At 35.4% G+C, this 26,450-nt stretch overlaps 1 protein-coding gene across 3 annotated transcripts in view; it reads right to left on the reverse strand.

Annotated features, from left to right (window-relative positions):
- LOC149781503 (lisH domain-containing protein ARMC9-like) overlaps nt 1-26,450 on the reverse strand; it is a 109,496-nt gene that overhangs the window by 63,074 nt on the left and 19,972 nt on the right. For all 3 annotated transcript variants that reach the window (XM_089935585.1, XM_089935587.1, XM_089935586.1), the window contains exons 4-8: nt 16,024-16,191; nt 15,246-15,395; nt 13,827-13,919; nt 8,262-8,286; nt 6,460-6,551 (exon numbers count right to left, since the gene is read on the reverse strand). In XM_089935585.1, the coding sequence (XP_089791711.1) occupies nt 6,460-6,551; nt 8,262-8,286; nt 13,827-13,919; nt 15,246-15,395; nt 16,024-16,191 (528 nt within the window). The remainder of the gene's footprint in view (nt 1-6,459; nt 6,552-8,261; nt 8,287-13,826; nt 13,920-15,245; nt 15,396-16,023; nt 16,192-26,450) is intronic.

Consider the following 26,450-nt stretch of genomic DNA (forward strand, 5'->3'; position numbering starts at 1 on the left):
CCTAAATTATCCACTTTTGTCAGGGAATGTACTGAAAGACCTAAAATATCCACTTTTGTCATAGAATGTACTAAAAGACCTAAATTATCCACATTTGTCAGGGAATGTACTGAAAGACCTAAATTATCCACTTTTGTCAGGGAATGTACTGAAAGACCTAAATTATCCACTTTTTTCACAGAATGTACTGAAAGACCTAAATTATCTACATTTGTCAGGGAATGTAGTGAAAGGCCCAAATTATCCACTCTTGTCTGGGAATGTAATGAAAGACCTCAATTATCCACTCTTATCAGGGAATGTACTGGAAGACCAAAACTATGCAATCGTATCTGGGAATGTATTGCAAGACCTAAATTATCCACTCTTGTCTGGGAATGTACTGAAAGACCTAAACTATCCACATTTGTCCGGGAATGTACTGGAAGACCTAAATTATCCACTTTTGTCAGGAAATGTACTGGAAGACCTATATTATCCTGTTATGAATATTTGATTTAATTTATATTTGATTTAATTTAATTGTTTTTTATTAGTTTTAAATTTTTTTGTATTCCCTTACATGGTATATAATGTAACTTTATTTAATGGATTTGACATTGTCTAGAAATTCAGTTAAGTTCTGTTTGACCTGTTTTTTGTAAACAACTAATAATAGAAACTTTGTATCTAATGCAGACCTAGTTCCTGACCTTCATTTAGAACCAGTGTGTGTGTGATTTGGATTTTTAACATAGCTTTAACAATTTTTCAGTCATATCACTACGATGTCTGCAGTGTGGCAGTTTATAGTGATGTCTAGCACTGGGGCATCATGCCACAGACATGTAGCATGATGTCCCACCCAGTCACATTATCCTGACACCAGGCTGACCAGTCTTAACACTAACCTCTTAATGCTGAGACCCAAGCGAGGCAGCTGTTAGTACCATTTTTGGAAGTCTTTGGTATGACTCGGCCGGGGATTGAACCCATGACTTCCCGCATCCGAGGCAGATGCTCTAACCACTAGGCCACCAGAGCAGTTGACTTAGAACCAATAAGAGTTGTAGTAAACAACTTTTTATTTTTTTCATTTTTTATTCTTTCTCAGAGTAAGATTCATAAAGTGGAATTGAGGCTATACATGGAGTATGTGACAAATAACATGTAGCAATTGTTTCAAAGTTTGGTTTTTCCTGAGGATTGACCCACACCCAGGTATCGGTTTTGCATCATAGCTAGATTTATAATTGATGTTTTGAGAAAAAATAGTGATTAGTGCCTTAACACTTGAGAAGTTAAAGCGTTTTCTGTTGTGACCAGTTTTGGGCAAATTATTTTGTTTAATTTAATTTATTTGGATTACAAGTTTGTCTTCCCTGGAAATACTAGTGCTCTAAATTAATTCCTGGACAAGGACAGTTATTGAAATTTACACAGAATTCAAACACTGGAATATTATTTTCTGTGATTCAACAAAGAACTGTTGACACATCAGTATGACGCTGACTATAGCATACATCATGACCTTCCATTTTGGATTCAAACTCAGTTTCATTAGGACTTTTTATTACTAGGACTTCTATTTGTTAATTCTTGGATTAATCATGGATTATATTTTGGATTTGATTCACAGAACCATAAGTTCTTTTTCTCATTTTTACCATGGTTTTCTCGGAAAATAAATTATCTGTTAAATTTTACAAAGCTAGTTGTCTTCACTTTTTTCTTGTTATGTTTTGTAAGAGCCTAAACAGGTAACAATCCACTCTTGTCAGGGAATGCACTAAAAGACCTAAATTATCCACTCTTGTCAGGGAATATACTGAAAGACCTAAATTATCCACTTTTGTCAGGGAATGTACTGAAAGACCTAAATTATACATTTTTGTCAGAGAAATTAACTGAAAGACCTAAATTATCTACTGTGGTCAGGGAACATACTGGAAGACATAAATTACCCACTCGTCAGTGAATGTACTGAAAAACCTAAATTATCAACTCTTGTCAGGGAATGTACTAGAAGACTTCAATCATCCACTCTTGTCACAGAATGTATTAAAAGACCTAAATTATCTACTCTTGTCAGGGAACATTAGAAGCTAAAGTCTGGATATTCATGTCTCTGTTTTTGTATAGATATATATAAAAGATATTTTAGACAGACTCAGTAATTAGCCTGTAAAAGACAAGATTTCACATATCCCTACCATACACTTTACTAAATGTATGCCCCCTCAGTGTGATATGATGTGTCCCCACCGTATTGTAATCAATGTGACATCCAAACTGGTATGATGTATCTCTACAGTATTGTATTAAATGTAATACCCACACTCTACTGTACCCTATTAAACATAATACCTCACTGTGATATGATGTATCCCCACTGTAAAATACTGCATATAACACACTGTGATATGATATACCCCTCATGTACCATATTAAATGTAATATGCACTGTGATATGATATATCCCTCATGTACCATATTAAATGTAATAGCCACATTGTGATATGATATACCCCTGATGTACCATATTAAATGTAATATGCACACTGTGATATGATATATATCTCCTGTACCATATCAAATGTAATAGCCACACTGTTATATGATATATCCCTACTGTACCAAATTAAATGTAATAACCACATTGTGATATGATATATCCCTAATGTACCATATTAAATGTAGCATCCTCACTGTGATATGATATATCCCTACTGTACCATATTAAATGTAATACTCACACTGTGATATGATATATCCCTACTGCACCATATTAAATGTAATACTCATACTGTGATATGATATATCCATAATGTACCATATTAAATGTAATATGCAGACTGTGATATGATATAACCCTCCTGTACCATATTAAATGTAATATCCACATTGTGATATGATATATCCCTTTTGTACCATATTAAATGTAATATCCTCATTGTGATGTCATATATGCCTACTGCACCATATTAAATGTAATACCCCCACTGTGATATGATATAACCATACTGTACCATATTAAATGTAATACTCACACTGTGATATGATATATCCATACTGTACCATATTAAATGTAATACTCACACTGTGATATGATATAACCATACTGTACCATATTAAATGTAATACTCACACTGTGATATGATATATCCATACTGTACCATATTAAATGTAATGCTCACACTTAAATATTATGTATCCCTACTGTACTGTATTAAATGTAATACTCATACAGTGATATGATATATAATAATAATAATAATAATAATAATAATAATGAGGACTTTGTATAGCGCCTAATCTTTAGAAGCTCTAAGTGCTTTACAACATTAGATAACACCTATAAGATAAAAAACATATAATGATATGATTACAAAAACAAACACCATGAAATCAGAAAACATTAAAAAAAAAAAAAACATGCAGAGAATATTTAAGGTAGAAAACATTATTAGGTCTTTAAGTTTGTTCTTGCAGTTGAAATAAGGAGTTTTTGAGAGCCCTCTTGAATGTGATCACTGCGTCTTTGTGTCTAAGTTCAGTGGACAATTCATTCCACGTTGCTGGGCCCTGGTATGCAAAAGAACGCTCTCCATATGACTTTGTTTTCATAGTGGGAATAATGAGTATACGACTGTCAGAAGAGGAGCATAAGTATCTTGCTGGTGTGTACACATGGGTGAGGTCGAATAGGTATGTTGGACTAGAGTCTGACAGTGAAACGTAGCACAGAGAACAAATTTTGTGTTTGATTCTGGATCGAATGGATAGCCAGTGTAGGGTACAGAGCAATGGGGAGGTGTGCTCTGATCGTGGTAGTCTAAGTATGATCCAAGCAGCTGTGTTTTGGACTTTTTGAAGTTTCTGGAGCAGATATTGAGATGAACCAGACAGAATTGAGTTATAATAGTCCAGTCTCTAAAGTACTAATGAACACACAAGTGTTTTAGTGGCATCAACTGAATGATATTTGCGAATTGAGCTGATGCGTCTCAGCTCAAGATATGCAGCCTTGCATATGTTCATGACATGTTGGTGCAATGTGAGAGTACTGTCAAGAGTAACACCTAGGTTTTGTACTGATTGTGTGAATTTAATGTTGGTGTTGCTGATATTTATTGTTTGAGGTAAAGGATGTGAATGAGAAAGTCTTTGTGTTGTGATCAGAATGGCCTCAGTTTTATCATCATTTATCTGCAGCTTGTTAATGTCATCCATGATTTCACATCAGAAATGCACCTCTCTACACCTTGGATGGTAGCGTCAACTTAAGTTGGATGGCTAGATTTGTATATTTGGGTGTCATCAGCGTACAATTGGTGAGACACTGGATGATGATCTATGACACTTGAGAGCGACTGAGTGTATAGAATGAAGAGAACAGGTCCAAGAACAGACCCCTGTGGAACACCACAACACAGATCAACTGGGCTGGAGTGTATTCCATCTGCAGATACAATTTGTGTCCTGTTGACCAAGTAGGACTTGAACCACAGTAAGGCTGTATCATGAATGCCAAATACATGCTGGAGATGGTGAAGTAATATATCCATACTGTACCATATTAAATGTAATATTCACACTGTGATATGATATATCCATACTGTACCATATTAAATGTAATACTCACACTTAAATATGATGTATCCCTACTGTTCTGTATTAAACATGAAACCCCTCTGTAATATAATGTATCCTGTACCATACTGAATGCAATACCAACAATGTGACAATATATTCTCAAATGTACCATATTTAATGTAATACACACACTATAATGTGTATTCCCACTTTATCATATTAAATTTAATACTCACAGTGATATGACATAATCCTACTGTACCATGCTGAATGTAATATCCACAATGTGAAATTATATGTCCATACTGTATTATATTAAATGTAATATATACAATGTGAAATGATATATCCACACTGTAACATTTTGACTGTAATACTTACCTGTACATTTAGCAAATTGTTATCTAGATAAATTTCATGAGGTTAAGTCTTGCTGTAGTAAGGAAAAAACAACCATATCATAACATATGTGTACAACAAGAGTTAGCTACCTTTGTCCATGCTGGGAGCCCTCCAGTTTTGGGTACATTGTCTCTCCCAATATAGTTATACTGAACAAAGCACATCTGATTTGTGATTGAGACGGACTTTATCAATAAAATTAAAATGCTAATGATACATCAGTTATACAGTACATTGTTTTTAAAAAAAAACAGGATGTACTATACACATTTTAGCAGCTGCCAAATCAATAAATCTGTTTGATAAGAGATACTTTTGGCAAGTTAGGACCAAGAAAAGGGGTGTGTATTTATTAAGGCAATTATGTCAAATAGTTTATCACTTGTGGAAACTGCAATACAGAATGTTATGGTAACATGATGCCAACACCATCAACATCAGGACAGGAAAGAGAGATATCAATATCTTGCCATATACTGTATGCAGATACCAATGTCTTGCCATATGCTGTATGCAGATATCAATGTCATGCCATATGCAGATATCAATGTCTTGCCATATGCTGCATGCAGATATCAATGTCTTGCCTTTGCTGTATGCAGATATCAATGTCTTGCCATTTGTTGCATGCAGACATAACAATAATCAGCTTAAAGCAAATCCCGACACAAACCTGCATTTTCTAGCAGAAACCAAAGCTCAGGAATTTCTGCATGACTACTAAATTTGCTTGCTTTAATTTCCTCATGTGGAAAACAAATTTTCACCACCTCCATTTAAAGTAAAAACCATTTATTTTCACACAAAAATTGGGATAAAAAAGATGTCTGGAATTGGGGTGAAAATTGGAGTGGTAGCATGGAAACAAATAATGGTGGTAGCCAAACTTCCAATATGAAATTAATAAAATTGGGGGCATATACACTGTTTCTTTTATCCTATGTTTTTGGCGTATAGAAGGTGTGGGTTGCCCTATGGTTTTTCATAAAAATTTTAATGTTAGTGGGGTTTTTCATAACATTATTAGGATTACTAGCCTAGTATTTTTCATCAAATCTTTGAAGACAAGCTTTTCATAACATTTTTATGACATTTCAAACAAGTGGCTCATTTTCTTAACAAAATTTTTAAGATCACTTGCCAGGGTTTATTTAATAAAACTCTGGTGACTAACTGGCCCATGATGTTTCATACAAATTACCCAGATTTATTGCAATTTAAAGGGCACCAGCCCAAGATTGTTTAGTAAACTTTTATAGACCAGTGGCCTTGGGTGAAGGTAACAGGTTAAAGGGAAAAGATGAAGTTCATATATAACCCAGGATCGATATACAGGTAACTACTAATGCAACAGGCCTAGGGTGAAGGTCAGAGGTTAGAGGGTAAAGGTGAAGTTTGTATATAGCCCAGAATCGGTATACAGGTCACTACTAATGCAGCAGACTTAATGAAAGTGCTACTGCTGATGACATCAATATTTACCTGCACTTTGTTATGACGTTTGATGTATGACATTGTCTTCTTCTCTGCTTCCATTAGCTGCTGCTGCAACTGTTGTACTTGAACATAGTGACCTGGGAAAAAAGGAGATTCATATCAATCCTTCTGGTGATGATGATGATGATGAAAATTATTCTTTTAATCATCATCATAATCATCAGTGAAGATAAAGAATAACAAATTTTTATCATCATCATGTTATTACCTTACAAAGATTACATCAAAGCATACATGTATAAAATATAAAATTTTATCATTTGAATATTATGGATTTATAGCTCTATGAAGCTCCTAGTAATCATTCAGAAAATCAATTCAGAAAAAAGTGATTACTGAAAGGATATGGGACATCAAACACCAAATGATGAAAAAGTGATTACTGAAAGGATATGGGACATCAAACACCAAATGATGAAAAAGTGATTACTGAAAGGATAAGGGACATCAAACACCAAATGATGAAAAAGTGATTACTGAAAGGATATGGGACATTAAAAATCAAATGATGAAAAAGTGATTACTGAAAGGATATGGGACATTAAACACCAAATGATGAAAAAGAAGATAAAAAAGTAGAAGTAATGTCATCAGTATTGTTGATAAAAACAAGTCCTGAGAGATTTTTTTTAATAATAATCATGAAATCTACTTTAGAAACTATTATCATTGTTTACCCCTAGAAGACAGATTTACCCTTATTACAAGAATATATCACACACCCCTATTACAAGAATAGATCACGCACTCCTATTATGACAATAGATCATGCATCAGTAATTATTTTAATAGGCCACAACAGCCAAGGCCCTGCATAAAAAGCACAGTCCATTCTTCCAATGACTACCAATTCAATAATATCAACAATTTTACCATTGAATAAATATATTTATTTCTATTTTCATCTGCACTTGTCAGAAACAATCTTCTATATATAAATAAAGATGTATGGGCTACGCCATTGAGCTTAACACAAACCTATAACCTGTGATAGTATGTCAATATGGCAGGATTTTATACATTTCATTAATTATCTCAAAAGTACATGTCAATATGGCACATTTGGATATTTGCGTTCATGAAAATGATAATTATGATGACAGGGTATTAAAAAGGTTGCATAAAGAAATGTTATGGCTCCTTTGCTACTAATACAGCTAAACTTGCATGCAAAATATAAGAGCTTTACATTAACTACCACAATATTTTAGCAGACCATGTAACATAGATCAGGTGTTTTGTTAATGACACTAAAAGTTAAAGTTTGTTTGACACATATTGTTCTTGATATGTCTTGCTATGTAAGAAATTAACTTTCTTAAACTTGGTGGCAACAACTACTGAACAAAATATAAAAATTCCTTTAAAAAGTTTTTCGATGACTTGAAAAAGTGATGATTTCAGGCTGCCGGGTGGACTGACAATTCCTAATTAATTTCCTGGGAAGGGTTGATGTAACTTGCAGTGGGCTAACCCATACATAAAGGTCACTATGACAAAAAATATCAGATTTTGATTTTTCTAATCATTACAAACTGTGTTAAAAATCATCTTCAGTGTTTATGCTTTTGTAAGCCTTTTTTATCAACTCTTTCTTTATTTCCATTTTTTTAGCATTTGTCAAAAATATTTATTAAGAATCACAATAATGATATCATGATTTGTTATCATCCATTTCATTATGTTATAAACCAGATCTGACTTTATACTTGGGATGGCTCATAATACTGCTGCTTCTCTCAACAATTCAATAAAGACAACTACATTCAGATGAATTATTTTCTTACCTTTTCCATCTGAGCTCACTCCTCTCTGAATTTTGTCAAGGAAATTTGATGTATTCTACAATACACTTAATACTTACAAAAACTCTATTTGAGAACAGAAAATGTACCATTGGGAAAATTAACCCCTCCTTTTCAAAAAACCTGAAATGTTCTAAATATCATGGGGTACAGAAGTAAACAAACATAAGGATTGTAAATATAATAATAATAATAATAATAATAATAATGAGAACTTTGTATAGCGCCTAATCTTTAGAAGCTCTAAGCGCTTTACAACATTAGACAACACCTATAAGATAAGAAACATAATAATATTATTACAAAAACAAACAACATGAAATTAGAAAAACATTAAAAAATAAAAAACATGCTGAGAATATTTCAGGTAGGAAGCTAGCTATGATGTCGTAGCCTCAACTTGATTTGTTGTGGTTGAGGCTACAAACTGATCCCATATCGTGTAATGGAGCAAAAAAAATTATCACTAAAGTCAGAAAAACAAACAGTGTACAATTCAACTGCATAAGTATAATCATGTTGTGAAATAAGTTTGGCTTATTTTGAATTTATTAAGTCCATACACGATAAAATAAATTGGCATGGTTAATCTAACCTTATCCTCTCCGCCATGACAGATAACACAAGACTCTCGCTGTGACCCCTATTCTATGTAAAGCTTGCCAGACCATATTTTTGATATTCTACGCTATATTATTATCAATCAAGTGCGAATACTCGCTTCTTGGTGGAATTTCAAAGTTGACAATAAACCGTATTTTACTACGATTTGTTTACATTTCCACATAAGGCGTCAATGTCCTTATATGGCACACAAACAAACGAGGCTGAGAACGGAAGTAATCATTAGTTGAAATAACATGTCGGATGATCTAAATGAAAATATCGGCTAAAAAAGGTAAACGAGATTTTACAACTATTTCTACAAAGATTTTTGATACTTCCGGTATTAAATAAGAGGACTACTCAATTTATTGGATTATATGCAAGGAATATGTTTAAAGTGTTATTATTAGGCTAAAAGAGCGTCTGGTGTGAATCACACCCGGCTTGCTCCATTAACACGTATACGCTCATGTTAGTACCCTGTCCACGAGGTATGAGTAAGGGTACTAATATTAGTACTAGTAGGAAGCATTATTAGGTCTTTAAGTTTGTTCTTGCAGTCAAAATAAGTGAGTTTTGAGAGCCCTCTTGAATGTGATCACTGTGTCTTTGTGTCTAAGTTCAGTGGGCAATTCATTCCACGTTGCTGGGCCCTGGTATGCAAAAGAACGCTGTACATATGACTTTGTTTTCATAGTGGGAATAATGAGTATACGATTGTCAAAAGAGGAGCATAAGTATCTTGCTGGTGTGTACACATGGGTGAGGTCAGATAGGTATGTTGGACTAGAGTCCGACAGTGAAATGTAGCACAGAGAACAAATTTTGTGTTTGATTCTGGATCGAATGGATAGCCAGTGTAGGGTACAGAGCAGTGGGGAGGTGTGCTCTGATCGTGATACTCTAAGTATGATCCGAGCAGCTATGTTTTGAACTTTTTGAAGCTTCTGGAGTAGATATTGAGATGAACCAGACAGAACTGAGTTACAATAGTCCAGTCTTGAAAGTACTAATGAACAAACAAGTGTTTTAGTGGCATCAACTGAAAGATATTTGCGAACTGAGCTGATGCGTCTCAGCTCAAGATATGCAGCCTTGCATATGTTCATGACATGTTGGTGCAATGTGAGAGTACTGTCCAGAGTAACATCTAGGTTTCGTACTGATTGTGTGAATTTAATGTTGGCGTTGCTGATATTTATTGTTTGAGGTAAAGGATGTGAATGAGAAAGTCTTTGTGTTGTGATCAGAATGGTCCCAGTTTTATCATCATTCATCTGCAGCTTGTTACAAGTCATCCATGATTTCACATCAGAAATGCACCTCTCTACACCTTGGATGGTAGCATCAACTTCAGTTGGGTGGCTAGATTTGTATATCTGGGTGTCGTTATGGTCTAGTGTTATGCATGAGTTTTGCTTCTTTGATTGACAATGTGGAATCATTTTTGAGAAACCAACTTAAGGAATCAAATTAATTTAAGGAGAACATTCAATAGTCTACTAAAATCCAATCCTCTATAATTAAAAAATATGTTAATCATATCTTTTGTCTTGTTTTCATGATAAAGTGCTAAAAAGTTCTCCACTTGGCAAGACTAAGTCAGATGAGAGTGATCTCCCAAATCAACTGAAGGAGAGCATTCAATATATCTTAAAATCCAGCCCTCTTAACAAAAACAAGATCTTAAACACATCTTTTGGATTGTTTTCATAACAACATGCTAAAAGTTCTCTACTTGGCATGACAGGTCAGATAAGAGTGATCTCCCTTGGGAAAGTGGGACTGGCACCTGGAGTGGAAGTGCATGTTCTTCAATGGATGTAACTGCTATGAGGGTTTGGAAGAGTGTGTCAGTATTGTGATCAGCTACATATCATAAAACAAAACAAATTTTACTGCAATTTTTTTCTTCTTATTCAAATACTTTACTCCAACATGCAAGAAGAAATCTAAATGGTCAAGGCCATTACATTCCCACACCCTGGATCTGGCTCTGGTTCTAATTTTCTAATGTGTGCTGGCTGAAGTATTTATGAGTCTAGTCTGAGATACAGTCTAGGATTAGCACAGGTCAATGAATGGATGAAATCTTTAGAAAAAATATTCACTTCCACAAATCCATCAGAAGAAGAGTAACCTTTGTCATTATGAAACTGCTGGATGACCTTGGAGAGGTAACTTGTTGAACCGTGGATAAAGATCATACCAGGCTGACTTGAGCTATCATGGATAAAAGGTCTCTAAAATAAACACTAAAGAAGATCATCTCTGACCTTCATCTCATGGTTTGACTGATATTTGTCAAAGAACAGTTGCACTAGAATGCTATGTTGGTGGCAACTGCCCAAAATGTTAAAGCTGATATACACAAGAACTTCATTTGGTCTTGGGTTATTACCTTGTGAAAGCTGAAAGGATAGCTAAAAAATCTAAGACTAAAACATCTAAGGAGATATGTTCTCAGCTCCTTCTGTGATCAACTCTGTATGGTTCAGGTACTACCAGTACTTTAAAAACCTAATGGGATCCTGAAGATGTCCTTTTGAAGATGGGCCCTATGAAAGCAGCAGCTGCAAGAAACAAAATGGGATCCTGAAGATGTCCTTTTGAAGATGTGCCCAACGAAAGCAGCAGCTTCAAGAAAAAGAACTGACTTCTCATGGGCAGGAGCCTGTTCTTAGAAATGAAAGCTGAGGCATTCAGGCGACAAATCAAAACGTGACAGAAAAAACTGCAAATAGTTCAGGTCGGACAAAAAGACATGAATTTCACTGATTCTGTCTGCCACGGCTTGAATGAATAGGAAGAAAGAAGGGTCAGTAAGGCTCTAAACACATGCGCAAACGGTACCTTGCTAAACCAGATTAGAACATAAAGTAAGTTCCATTCAGGACAAAAGCCCGCTTAAGACCAGCAATCAGAATTAGTCTGCACTTTAATTCCTTCGCTGTCTGCAAGACCATGGGAGTCAGAGGTGTTGGTTTAAAGATATATGCATCAAGAACATTCTAGTTCAAGACAAGGCTTCAATTGTCTAGGCAACTTTATAGGCAACTGTTAGTGAGAGCTTGGTATTCTAACTTGTCCTAACTAGGTCCACCAAAGCAAGAGCTGATTATACTAAAGACAATGGGGTATATGTAACATTCTGTATGAATCAATTGATTTTCAATGAGTCCTCTATGACACAAAACTTGTCTGGGATGTGGCAAGTTGGCAATGTGTTGGCCTCCAAAAGAAAAAGTCACTGGAGCAAGCTACCTAAAACAAGATCCAAAGCACAATGAAAAGACACACCAGGCAATGAAGCTTCTGCGCTGGAAGGAGGACACCATCAAGATGATCTTCAGGGCTCATTCTTGAGAGAGACAACTCAAACCAAAGAGGTTTCAAACTCCATGCTCAAATGAATAAAGTGCTGGGATGACATGAAATCAGATCTGCCGATGCTGACAAGGAACCTGAGGCAAAGCAAGGAAGTTAATATCTTTGTGAAAAAAACCTGTTCACCTTGTGTTTTTGGAGAATGTCAGCCAGGAAATTTGCTGTTATTGATATTCAAGCAGTTCTGAGGTGACGAACGACTGTCCATGATTTTGTGAAGAACCAAAAACTAAAATTCAGAATGAAAATGAGTGCCCTAACTAGTACAGTACCTCTGGAAGAGAATCTTATGAATTTCCTAGATGACCTGTGAACAGGAACATGAAGACAACCATCTTGTAAGTCTAGGCTAACTGCAAAATCTCTCCACTGAACAGCATTATGGACTGATTTCAAGGTCTCCATGCTCAGGAAAAGGATAGTGTAGATCATTCAAGATTTGAATTAACCAGGGGTTTTCTCCCGATTTGTCCTTCTTTCCTGGTCAGTGGCAAGATCCAGCTGATAACAGTTTCAAGCTCCCTCAATCAACACATTTGGTCACCCAAGTACGCATGCAATATTTTATTGTATGTGCAGTCTGATATCTCTCTGCCAATAAACGAGTCCACCCAAGATACAAGACAATATAAACGCAATAATTTATTATATGTGTACAGTCTGATGTTTCTATGCCACAAAATGAGTCCACCCAAGATACAAGAGAATACAAACACAATAATTCATTATATGTGTACAGTCTGATATCTCTATGCACAAAATTAGTCTACCCAAGACAAAAGATAATACACACACACACACACAATAATTTATTATATGTGTACAGTCTGATATCTCTTAGGACAAAATTAGTCTACCCAAGATATAAGTCAACACACACACAATAATTTAATAATATATTGCTATGCCAAAAACATGAGTCTACCCAGGATATAAGACCAATGAAACAAGACAGTACACACGTAACAGTTTATTGCATGAGTACCTGAAGATATTGCAATGCCCCAAAAAATAAGTCCAGCCAAAATAAAAGGCAGTACACTAATTTATTGTATGTGTACTGCCTGATATCTCTATGCCAAAAGAACAAGTCCACCCAATAAACGAGACAGTACACACAATAATTTATTGCATGTGTCTCTATACCAAAACAATGTCTACCCAAGATATAAGACTGTACACATGCAATAATTTACTGTACACAATAACCTATTAACTATATACTCTAATGTACAATTAGCATCAAAGACCTTTTAACATTACTGTGTGAAAAAAACCCACAGTGAAATAAATATGCTCTTTTCAGTCTTTACCCAACTTCATTAATTTGTCATAATGTAATAAGGCACACCCATAGCAACACCATATACCACCTAATGGCAACATATTTGGGATAATATCATTCAGCTATCTCCTATGTTAAGCCTATGGAACAAGATTAGAGTTCTATACAGAGGCAAAGGTATGTATGACGTCTTTAAATGCACAACACCATAATTATTGCTTTGTATTGTTTGTGAGCATACAGTGAATATGACAAATGCCAAAGGATACATAAAGATCAAACAGTCTTGGCTGAGGTGTTGATTTAAGTGCCAGTGTCAGAAATTTCTCAAGTCGCACTTCCAAATCTTTAGTCCAGCTGTCCTACAATGGCAAAGGTAATCAACTTATCAAGCATTAATTTTTATCATGATTTCTTCTTTACTTACAGTGTTCCAAAGAGATCGTTAATATTGAAAGGGTTAAAGTTGATTGCATATTAAATTGGAAATACAGTCTAACCTGCCTAAAGCAGTCACCTCTGAAATAGGACACAACTGGTTTCCTACAACAGATCATTTGCTTAACATGTGGCAATGAAAGATCTGTGAGTTTCATGGAGGTGACAATATAGGAAGTTTTGAAATAATCATTTTCATCATCTGTAATATACAACCTTTCTTTGTTGTTGTTGTTGTTGTTCTAGGGTTTAACGCCATTTTTCAGCACAAGATAGGCTATACATGGCGGCCAGTATAACTGGTGGAGGAAGAACCCTAGAAAACCCAGGGAAGAACCATCGACCCATGAGAAGCTACTGGCAGGCTTTCCCAGGTACCCCACGTTAGCTGAGCCTGAGACTCAAACCCACGCAAACAGAGGTGAGATGTCAATGATCCGGAACGGTAAGCGCTTTAGACCTCTCAGGGCCCATACCTTTCTTTGTTAAATACACAAACCCCTAATGGGCTATACATGGCAAAGTTTCCTCATAAATGAATTCTAATGAAATCAAGAGCTGTAACTAAACAAAAGAATTGGCAAAAAATGAATTCAAAGAGGGATTACCAGTAAATTTCATACTACAAATAGAAAATGATAGAATACGTCCAGAGTAATCAACTGCAGCCTGGAATTCCTTTCAGCTGAAGACTGGGGCTCAGCATAATAGCAATGTGAAGAATTAACTTTAACCTGTTCACAAATAAGCTTTGAATACAAGAAAATAATGACAGCAATAATGGTCTGAGCAATGTTAAAACATCAGTTATTAATTGGCTTGAAATACACATCTTCACGTTAATTAGAATTTCTACTGATGTCTATTCACCTACAACACATGTGTCAGCTGATTACAAGTTGTTTTCTCAATGTGGCATGATGACTAACTTACAGGACTTGTATGTTCTACCTTTCATAGGAATAAATAATAGAACATGTTCAAACCAATGAACAGGTAGATCAGTATGCATGCATGGGATAGAATTGGTTCTGGCTTTATTTTTGTTGTCCACTGGTACGTACTTATGGCAAAAATATAAATTAATGCTAACAAAAATGACATAAATTATCTCCCTTTATGAACACATTGTAAGTTCTTATATATTTGCCATATATTCATCCTGAAGCGAGTCTGAAACAAAATTATAAACATCAATTATATGAAAGTTTTTTAAGCAAGAAAGCTTCAAAAAATTTTACTGATCTTACAGTAAAGAGTTCCTTATAGGAAGGGTGGCTTTTGGCATTTGGCACAAATGGCAGAGCATAAAATGGAAGAAATTCTGTTGTCTGACTTAGTGTGGCACCTCGAGTCTCCAAAAACTGTTTAAACTCAGCCATGTTTTTCTCTGCCTCAGTCTGAAAAGCAAATATTAGTTATTTGTAAAATATGAAGTAATGAGAAAGGTTTGTTTCAGTTTGTGGTATATCTGGTTTCTCTCAAAGATTACAATACTGGAAATAAAGTTTTGACAAAACACTATGTACTGCCTGAAAACCAGCTTTCAATTGCTGTATGTCATGTATAATCTTGCAAGGACTGTCAACACTTTAACATGAAATCCCAATATTGACACACCACTAACACCATTGACCTTTATATCTTGCTCAAGTTTTGCTAATAGAGGTTGGACAAAAACTGTTTTAAAAATCATACACAGATTTTAAGCATCAAGATAAAATATAAATTATCAACTCATGAGTTAGTTGTGTGTAACACACATTCCACTGCTAATATGATAGATCAAGATCTGCCATTGCATATAGTGCCAGCAGATTAGCTATTTATTCCAAAATAAATCTTGTTACTTGTCCTTTAGAAACTTTATGGTATAATTATTAAATCTTGTTACTGGTTCTTTAGTAAACTTTATGGTATAATTAGCAAATCTTGTTACTTGTCCCTTGGTAAACTTTATGGTATAATTAGCAAAACTTGTTACTAGTCATTTACCAAACTTTATGGGAAAGATACAAATCTGCTTACCTGTCCTTTAGCAAACTTGATGGGATAGATAGCAAAGTATATGTTCAGGTAAAACTCCAGCTTCTGTGCAACACTGTCTCCATCACGAAGAGTGATTGGTAGATTTTCTTCCCACATGTTAAAAAACACTTTTCTTTTCCCTTTGTGGAACAGCTGCATCATTTCATTCTAGGAGAACAACAAAAAAAAATCAAACACTTATTACATGTGTGAAAACTACAATAGCATTAACATTATTATTATTATATTACCATATGTACTATGCCACTGTTAAAATTTTCCTGGAAAATGAATCTGTGATGCTGTACGTTTGGTTGAAACTGAAATCCACATTTAAATTACGTTCCTTTTTCCTCACTTTTATACAATAAAGCATGATCAGTTTAAATATGAATTCAATGAATTTATTATCAGCGTGAAATGTATTGTTACACACAGTAATAAAATTATATACAAGTGTTGAGACATGATAATTCTGGGATTCTGAGGGATCTGCTACACCTATTAAACTGTACATAATATAGAAACTGCTCACCTACCAACACTTGTTCTACAATACCTAATTATAGAAATAGGGCAGCTACCTATATGTTCTATAACACATAAATATAGAAACAGGAGACCTAGCTACACATGTTCTACTATACTTATATCTAAAAATATGAGTTGCTAATACATATTCTATAGAATGTACACATGGACAGATGCACTTACATATCATATTGAGAACTATCAACACATGTTCTACTGTACTTATATAGAATGTGACAGCTGCCTACACATTTCATGGCACATACATATATAAATTGGACAGTTACCTACAAATGTTCTACTCTACATAAATACATGTATAGAAATTATAGCGAAATCAGGGTTACCTAAACATGTTCAACTTAAACATAGAAACAGGACAGTTACCTGTTCATCTTCTACTGTATCTACATACTGAAATGGGTTAGTTACATTAACATGTTTTACTGTATTTATATAAAGAAATGGGATGATTACCTGCACATGTTCTACTGTATCTATATAATGAAATGAGACAGTTACCTAAACATGTTCTAGTGTATCTATATAATGAAATAGGACAGTTACCTATACATATTCTACTGTATCTATATAATGAAATGGGACAGTTACCTATACATATTCTACTGTATCTATATAATGAAATGGGACAGTTACCTATACATATTCTACTGTATCTATATAATGAAATGGGACAGTTACCTATACATATTCTACTGTATCTATATAATGAAATGGGACAGTTACCTATATATATTCTACTGTATCTATATAATGAAATGGGACAGTTACCTATACATATTCTACTGTATCTATATAATGAAATGGGACAGTTACCTAAACATGTTCTAGTGTATCTATATAATGAAATAGGACAGTTACCTAAACATGTTCTAGTGTATCTATATAATGAAATGGGACAGTTACCTATACATATTCTACTGTATCTATATAATGAAATGGGACAGTTACCTAAACATGTTCTAGTGTATCTATATAATGAAATGGGACAGTTACCTATATATATTCTACTGTATCTATATAATGAAATGGGACAGTTACCTATACATATTCTACTGTATCTATATAATGAAATGGGACAGTTACCTAAACATGTTCTAGTGTATCTATATAATGAAATGGGACAGTTACCTCCTAATATGTTCTACTGTACTTACATATAGAAATGGAAATTGACCTACACAACAGCATCTTGTCTGGCTACTCTAAAATATAATTTAGCACAATTTACAGTGAATTGTTTTATCTCTACGCACCAAGAAAATTTTCCAGTTTTACAGGATAAAGACAGGTGGTGCTAAAAGAAACAGACTGAATATTAAGTTTTACATAACAATTTTGATAACAGTATGTCAACTATATTTTTATAGGGCTACACAGATCTGACCACATAAGAATTCATTCAAAATAAATACCAACAAATCATGGATTGTATAAAAATATGAAATGCCAAATTTACACTGCTTATACACATACAGACCTTTATTTTTTTTACAAGAGTCATGTTGGTACTACAAGACAAACTATTATTCCTGTGTCTATACTGTTAGACTTGCTCATTCCTGTGTCCATACTGTCAGACTTACTTATTCCTGTGTCTATCCTTTTAGACTTGCTTATTCCTGTGTCTATACTGTTAGACTTGCTTATTCCTGTGTCTACACTGCTAGACTTGCTTATTCCTGTGTCTATACTGTTAGACTTGCTTAGTATGCAATTCTGTCAAAATCAGTTTTATTTTATAACAAGAGTAAATTCTTGTTAACATAGTTCTGACATACTGTTTTCAGTTCAAGTACCGGTAATTGCTAATCATCAAAGTCAGTCTCAGTCAATCTCACAGCTAAAGGTTATTCAAACTATGGGGTAATGATTTAAAACAAATAAAAAGATCAAAAGCTGCTATAATGCACACATGGCTTGGCAGTGTTGTCAAACAATCATCAAGCAAAATATTGACCATCAAATAATTGTGTCAATTCCCTATAAAAATGACCCCACTCCTTATTAACAATCATTCTTGTTGCAGTCATCAAGACAACAAAGTGTTAAAGTGTGCATGTTTACAATGGATACCAGTACATGAAAACATGAAGCTTTTGCAGTTAAAGAGAACTTCAGATTCAACAAACACAACTTGCTTCAGAATTAGGTGTTCATGAGTCCATGGCTGGAAGAAGGAAGAAGTCAATCCATGATATTTGATGATGGCTATGCATGAAGAGAAATAAAGTCAGGATATACACAACCTGATGCAGCCCTGTACCAGTGCTGAAGGAGTGCCTGTATCAGGGCCTATTGCACAGGAGTGCCTTTTATCAGGACCTATTTCAATGGAGTGCCTGTATCAGGACCTATTGCACACAGAAGTGCCTATATCAAGACCTACTGCAAAGGAGAGCCTATATCAAGACCTACTACAAAGGAGTGCCTATATCAGGACCTATTTCAAAGGAGTGCCTGTATCAGGGCCTATTGCAAAGGAGTGCCTGTATCAGGACCTATTACAAAGGAGTGCCTGTATCAGGACCTACTACAAAGGAGTGCCTATATCAGGACCTATTTCAAAGGAGTGCCTGTATCAAGACCTATTGCAAAGGAGTGCCTATATCAAGACCTACTGCAAAGGAGTGCCTATATCAAGACCTATTTCAAAGGAGTGTCTGTATCAAGACCTATTGCAAAGGAGTGCCTATATCAAGACCTATTGCAAAGGAGTGCCTGTATCAGGACATATTGCAAAGGAGTGCCTATATCAGGACCTATTTCAAAGGAGTGCCTGTATCAGGACCTACTACAAAGGAGTGTCTATATCAGGACCTATTGCAAAGGAGTGCCTATATCAAGACCTATTGTAAAAGAGTGCCTTTTTATCAGGACCTATTTCAAAGGAGTGCCTGTATCAGAACCTACTGTAAAGGAGTGCCTATATCAGCACATATTTCAAAGGAGTGCCTGTATCAGGACCTATTACAAAGGAATGCCCATATCAGGACCTATTGCAAAGGAGTGTCTTTTATCAGGGCCTATTGCAAAGGAGTGCCTATATCAGGACATATTTCAAAGGATTACCTTATCAGGACCTACCGCAAAAGTACTATTGGTCAAATTTTACAACTGCATACAAGATAAAAGTTTCAAAGGTAGCTAAACCATTTTAAGAAGTGACATGGGATTAGCCACATGGCTGTTCCATGTGAAATCCACTCTTCAGATTGTGAAGGCACTATGTCCTATCAAGATGAATTGAGTGAGCTGATAGAAGATGGATATTTCCAGGAGTATATATTATAAAACTGAGATGAAACTGGACTTAAAAAATGATGCCCAACACCATCCTGCCTGTGAAAAAAGCTGAACATAAACAAAAACTTTCACAAATGTGGAGGTGAATCATGGGATGGTATCACGTCCAGCTTCACTGAGAAAAGCTGGAAGCAGAAAACTGGAGGTGGGGTGGTATTTTCTATCAGACAGAATAAGGGCAGCTATATCAGCAATGATGATGATATTATATGTGATTATTATATGAAGCATGTAGTTTTGCACCCACTCCTATACAACCCTACACCTAATTTGTTGAGTCAAGTCAATATGTTTGCAAAAATTTTATTCTGTAAACTGCCTTGTCATACTACAGCATGATACAGTTTACCACACCATGACACTTCACTCTGTGGACACCGTCCTTCATGTTATAGTGGTTTCGCTATACTTGTAATTCATTCAAAGTTGCAATCAAAAGCATAGGGTATTGTTACTCATTATCCCATTTCCTTTAGATATATTACCCAGTCCTGATACCTTTAGATATATTACCCTGTCCTGATACCTTTGGATATTTTACCCATTCCTGATACCTTTAGCTATATTACCCAGTCCTGATACCTTTAGCTATATTACTCAGTCCTGATACCTTTAGACATATTACCCAGACCTGATACCTTTAGCCATATTACCCAGTCCTGATACCTTTAGATATATTACCCAGTCCTGATACCTTTAGCCATATTACCCAGTCCTGATACCTTTAGCCATATTACCCAGTCCTGATACCTTTAGCCAAATTACCCAGTCCTGATACTTTTAGCCATATTACCCAGTCCTGATACCTTTAGATATATTACCCAGTCCTGATACCTTTAGATATATTACCTAGTCCTGATACCTTTAGATATATTACCCAGTCCTGATACCTTTAGATATATTACCCAGTCCTGATACCTTTAGATATATTACCCAGTCCTGATACCTTTAGATATATTACCCAGTCATGATACCTTTAGACATATTACCCAGTCCTGATACCTTTAGATATATTACCCAGTCCTGATACCTTTAGATATATTACCCAGTCCTAATACCTGGAGATATATTACCCAGTCCTGCTACCTTTAGATATATTACCCAGTCATGATACCTTGAACTTTATTACCCAGTCCTGATACCTTTAGACATATTACCCAGTCCTGATACCTTTAGACATATTACCCAGTGCTGATACCTGGAGATATATTACCCAGTCCTGATACGTTTAGATATATTACCCAGTCCTGATACCTGGAGATATATTACCCAGTCCTGATACCTTTAGACATATTACCCAGTCCTGATACCTTTAGATATATTACCCAGTCATGATACCTTTAGATATATTACCCAGTCCTGATACCTTGAACTTTATTACCCAGTCATGATACCTTTAGACATATTACCCAGTCCTGATACCTTGAACTTTATTACCCAGTCCTGATACCTTTAGATATATTACCCAGTCCTGATACCTTTAGACATATTACCCAGTCATGATACCTTTAGACATATTACCCAGTCGTGATACCTTGAACTTCATTACCCAGTCCTGATACCTTGAACTTTATTACCCAGTCCTGATACCTTTAGATATATTACCCAGTCCTGATACCTTTAGACATATTACCCAGTCCTGATACCTTTAGACATATTACCCAGTCATGATACCTTTAGATATATTACCCAGTCATGATACCTTGAACTGTATTACCCAGTCATGATACCTTTAGACATATTACCCAGTCCTGATACCTTGAACTTTATTACCCAGTCCTGATACCTTTAGATATATTACCCAGTCCTGATACCTTTAGATATATTACCCAGTCCTGATACCTTTAGACATATTACCCAGTCCTGATACCTTTAGACATATTACCCAGTCCTGATACCTGGAGATATATTACCCAGTCCTGATACCTTTAGATATATTACCCAGTCCTGATACCTTTAGATATATTACCCAGTCGTGATACCTTTAGATATATTACCCAGTCCTGATACCTTTAGACATATTACCCAGTCCTGATACCTGGAGATATATTACCCAGTCCTGATACCTTTAGATATATTACCCAGTCCTGATACCTTGAACTTTATTACCCAGTCCTGATACCTTTAGACATATTACCTAGTCCTGATACCTGGAGATATATTACCCAGTCCTGATACCTTTAGATATATTACCCAGTCCTGATACCTGGAGATATATTACCCAGTCCTGATACCTTTAGACATATTACCTAGTCCTGATACCTTTAGATATATTACCCAGTCCTGATACCTTGACCTTTATTACCCAGTCCTGATACCTTTAGATATATTACCCAGTCATGATACCTTTAGACATATTACCCAGTCATGATACCTTTAGACATATTACCCAGTCCTGATACCTTGAACTTCATTACCCAGTCCTGATACCTTTAGACATATTACCCAGTCCTGATACCTTGAACTTTATTACCCAGTCCTGATACCATTAGATATATTACCCAGTCCTGATACCTGGAGATACATTACCCAGTCCTGATACCTTTAGATATATTACCCAGTCCTGCTACATTTAGACATATTACCCAGTCCTGATACCTTTAGATATATTACCCAGTCCTGATACCTTTAGATATATTACCCAGTCCTGATACCTTTAGATATATTACCCAGTCATGATACCTTTAGACATATTACCCAGTCCTGATACCTGGAGATATATTACCCAGTCCTGATACCTTTAGATATATTACCCAGTCCTGATACCTTTAGATATATTACCCAGTCCTAATACCTGGAGATATATTACCCAGTCCTGCTACCTTTAGATATATTACCCAGTCATGATACCTTGAACTTTATTACCCAGTCCTGATACCTTTAGACATATTACCCAGTCCTGATACCTTTAGACATATTACCCAGTCCTGATACCTTTAGACATATTACCCAGTCCTGATACCTTTAGATATATTACCCAGTCCTGATACCTTTAGACATATTACCCAGTCCTGATACCTTTAGATATATTACCCAGTCCTGATACCTTTAGATATATTACCCAGTCCTGATACCTTTAGATATATTACCCAGTCATGATACCTTTAGACATATTACCCAGTCCTGATACCTGGAGATATATTACCCAGTCCTGATACCTTTAGATATATTACCCAGTCCTGATACCTTTAGATATATTACCCAGTCCTAATACCTGGAGATATATTACCCAGTCCTGCTACCTTTAGATATATTACCCAGTCATGATACCTTGAACTTTATTACCCAGTCCTGATACCTTTAGACATATTACCCAGTCCTGATACCTTTAGACATATTACCCAGTCCTGATACCTTTAGACATATTACCCAGTCCTGATACCTTTAGATATATTACCCAGTCCTGATACCTTTAGACATATTACCCAGTCCTGATACCTTTAGATATATTACCCAGTCATGATACCTTTAGATATATTACCCAGTCCTGATACCTTGAACTTTATTACCCAGTCCTGATACCTTGAACTTTATTACCCAGTCCTGATACCTTTAGATATATTACCCAGTCCTGATACCTTTAGACATATTACCCAGTCATGATACCTTTAGACATATTACCCAGTCGTGATACCCAGTCATGATACCTTTAGACATATTACCCAGTCCTGATACCTTGAACTTCATTACCCAGTCCTGATACCTTTAGACATATTACCCAGTCCTGATACCTTGAACTTTATTACCCAGTCCTGATACCTGGGGATATATTACCCAGTCCTGATACCTTTAGACATATTACCCAGTCCTGATACCTTGAACTTTATTACCCAGTCATGATACCTTTAGACATATTACCCAGTCCTGATACCTTGAACTTTATTACCCAGTGCTGATACCTTTAGATATATTACCCAGTGCTGATACCTTTAGATATATTACCCAGTCCTGCTACCTTTAGACATATTACCCAGTCATGATACCTTTAGACATATTACCCAGTCCTGATACCTTGAACTTCATTACCCAGTCCTGATACCTTTAGACATATTACCCAGTCCTGATACCTTGAACTTTATTACCCAGTCCTGATACCTTTAGATATATTACCCAGTCCTGATACCTTGAACTTTATTACCCAGTCATGATACCTTCAGACATATTACCCAGTCCTGATACCTTGATCTTTATTACCCAGTCCTGATACCTTTAGATATATTACACAGTCCTGACACCTTTAGATATATTACCCAGTCCTGATACCTTGAAGTTTATCAACCAGTCATGATACCTTTAGACATATTACCCAGTCCTGATACCTTGAACTTTATTATCCAATCCTGATACCTTTAGATATATTACCCAGTCCTGATGCCTTGAACTTTATTACTCAGTCATCATGACTGATAATCTTGAGATTATTTCCCAGCCATGAGACCTTGAGAGTACAAACACTATCAAACAAATCTAGCCCTCCTAGTCTAATGTTTAGCAATCAAAAAACTAAAAATCATCTGCATACATGGAGTCAGATAAGAGTGATCTCCCCCTTAGAGGGATTGGTACTGAATCCCATCTGTACTAAAGATATTATTTCTTCTCATACAGGGAAGCAAGATGTTTTGAAAACCTTGCAAATCTATGTTTAGTTACTAGTAGTTTATTTTGCACCTTTGAAGCAATTCTGGAAAGTTTTCTTGCACAAGATAATTCATCTATATTTCTGTCTATTTCTCATTCTGTTGTATCCAAGACGTAGTTTCTCACCTTGTTTGTCTTTATATGATCATGTCGTAAATGTGTTGGTATATTTTTGGTTACCTGCCCCATGATAAGTTGTACAAACCTACTTATATAACATGTTCTTGACCTAGGATACAAATTCTGCAACTAATTGTCTAATATTACAGATCTTCGAGGGCAAGCACATAGTTGTTGTTATTTTCGTTCTTGCTGTAGGGTTTAATGCCATTTTGTAGTGCATGATAGGCTATACATGGCATCCAGTATAACTGGTGGAGGAAGAACTTTGGAAAACCCTGGGAAGAAACATCAATCCATGAGAAGCTACTGGCAAGCTTTCTCACATACCCATGTAAGCTGAGACATCTGTATTGGTCGTCAGAAACAGTGTTTGTCATGGTCTGTTCCAGGAAAGAAATAGATTTTGTCATGATGTATTCTAGGGAAGAAATACTGTTTGTCATGGTCTGTTCTAGGGAAGAAATAGCATTTGTCATGGTGTATTCTAGGGAAGAAATAGTGTTTGTCATGGTTTATTTCTAGGGAAGAAATAGACATTTGTATTGGTCACCAGAAATACTGTTTGTCATGGTCTGTTCCAGGAAAGAAATAGATTTTGTCATGATGTATTCTAGGGAAGAAATACTGTTTGTCATGGTCTGTTCTAGGGAAGAAATAGCATTTGTCATGGTGTATTCTAGGGAAGAAATGTATTTGTCATGGTTTATTTCTAGGGAAGAAACAGACATTTGTATTGGTCGCTAGAAATAGTGTTTGTCATGGTCTGTTCCAGGAAAGAAATAGATTTTGTCATGATGTATTTTAGGGAAGAAATACTGTTTGTTATGGTCTGTTCTAGGGAAGAAATAGCTTTTGTCATGGTGTATTCTAGGGAAGAAATAGTGTTTGTCATGGTTTATTTCTAGGGAAGAAATAGACATTTGTATTGGTCGCCAGAAATACTGTTTGTCATGGTCTGTTCTAGGGAAGAAATAGCTTTTGTCATGGTGTATTCTAGGCAAGAAATAGCATTCAACACAGTGTGCTCTGATTAAGAAACAGTATTTCTCAGTCTGTTCTTGGGAAGAAATAGTGTTTGTCACAGTCTGTTTTGGGGTACGGAATGCTATACAAAATGAATCAGCCATAAGTTTTAATAAAATCTGGGTCTATTTTACAAATGAAAACTGAGAGAGAAGACTTCCACTTTTGTTTAAAAGCAACAGATGGATTACTGAAGTAAATACAGGTGGGGCTTGCAAATATTATCCATGATTTGTGCGCCGTTGGTTGACTTTCTGGAGTAAATTTTGTGAAATTAGCTTGAATTTCACTTTATAGCATCCTAGAAGAGGCTATGCAGCACACATCAAGGATGTTTGAATCACACCAATGCTTCATGCAGGATTTAACTACAGTTTTCAAAACAATGTGATTATGTAAGATACACCCCCAAAAATGCTAAAAACTGAGTTGTAGCACACTGCTATCTGCAAAAATGAAATAAAATGCAGAGACAGTACAATATACATACTTTCATTACATGCAAAATGCAGTTAGGTACAAAAGTACACTAGTAAAAATGAGCACATGTAGTCATCAATTTAAAAAAAGTATGAGTCAACAAAAAACAATCTATATCAAACGAAAGATAAACAAAAGAGCTGTAATGAAGATGTAAGATATTTCCCTTCACACAAATTTTGACTATACTTAAAAGTGAACTTTTTTACTTAAATGAAGCTGTTTCTCACTACTGATGATTTTTCCTAACCTAGATCTGTTCTAAAGTGTATGCCAATGTGGTCATGTAGGCATATTTATTC

Source organism: Sinohyriopsis cumingii, chromosome 15 (assembly GCF_028554795.1).
Source record: "Sinohyriopsis cumingii isolate HCF-2022 chromosome 15, ASM2855479v2, whole genome shotgun sequence".
NCBI classification, from domain to species: domain Eukaryota; kingdom Metazoa; phylum Mollusca; class Bivalvia; order Unionida; family Unionidae; genus Sinohyriopsis; species Sinohyriopsis cumingii.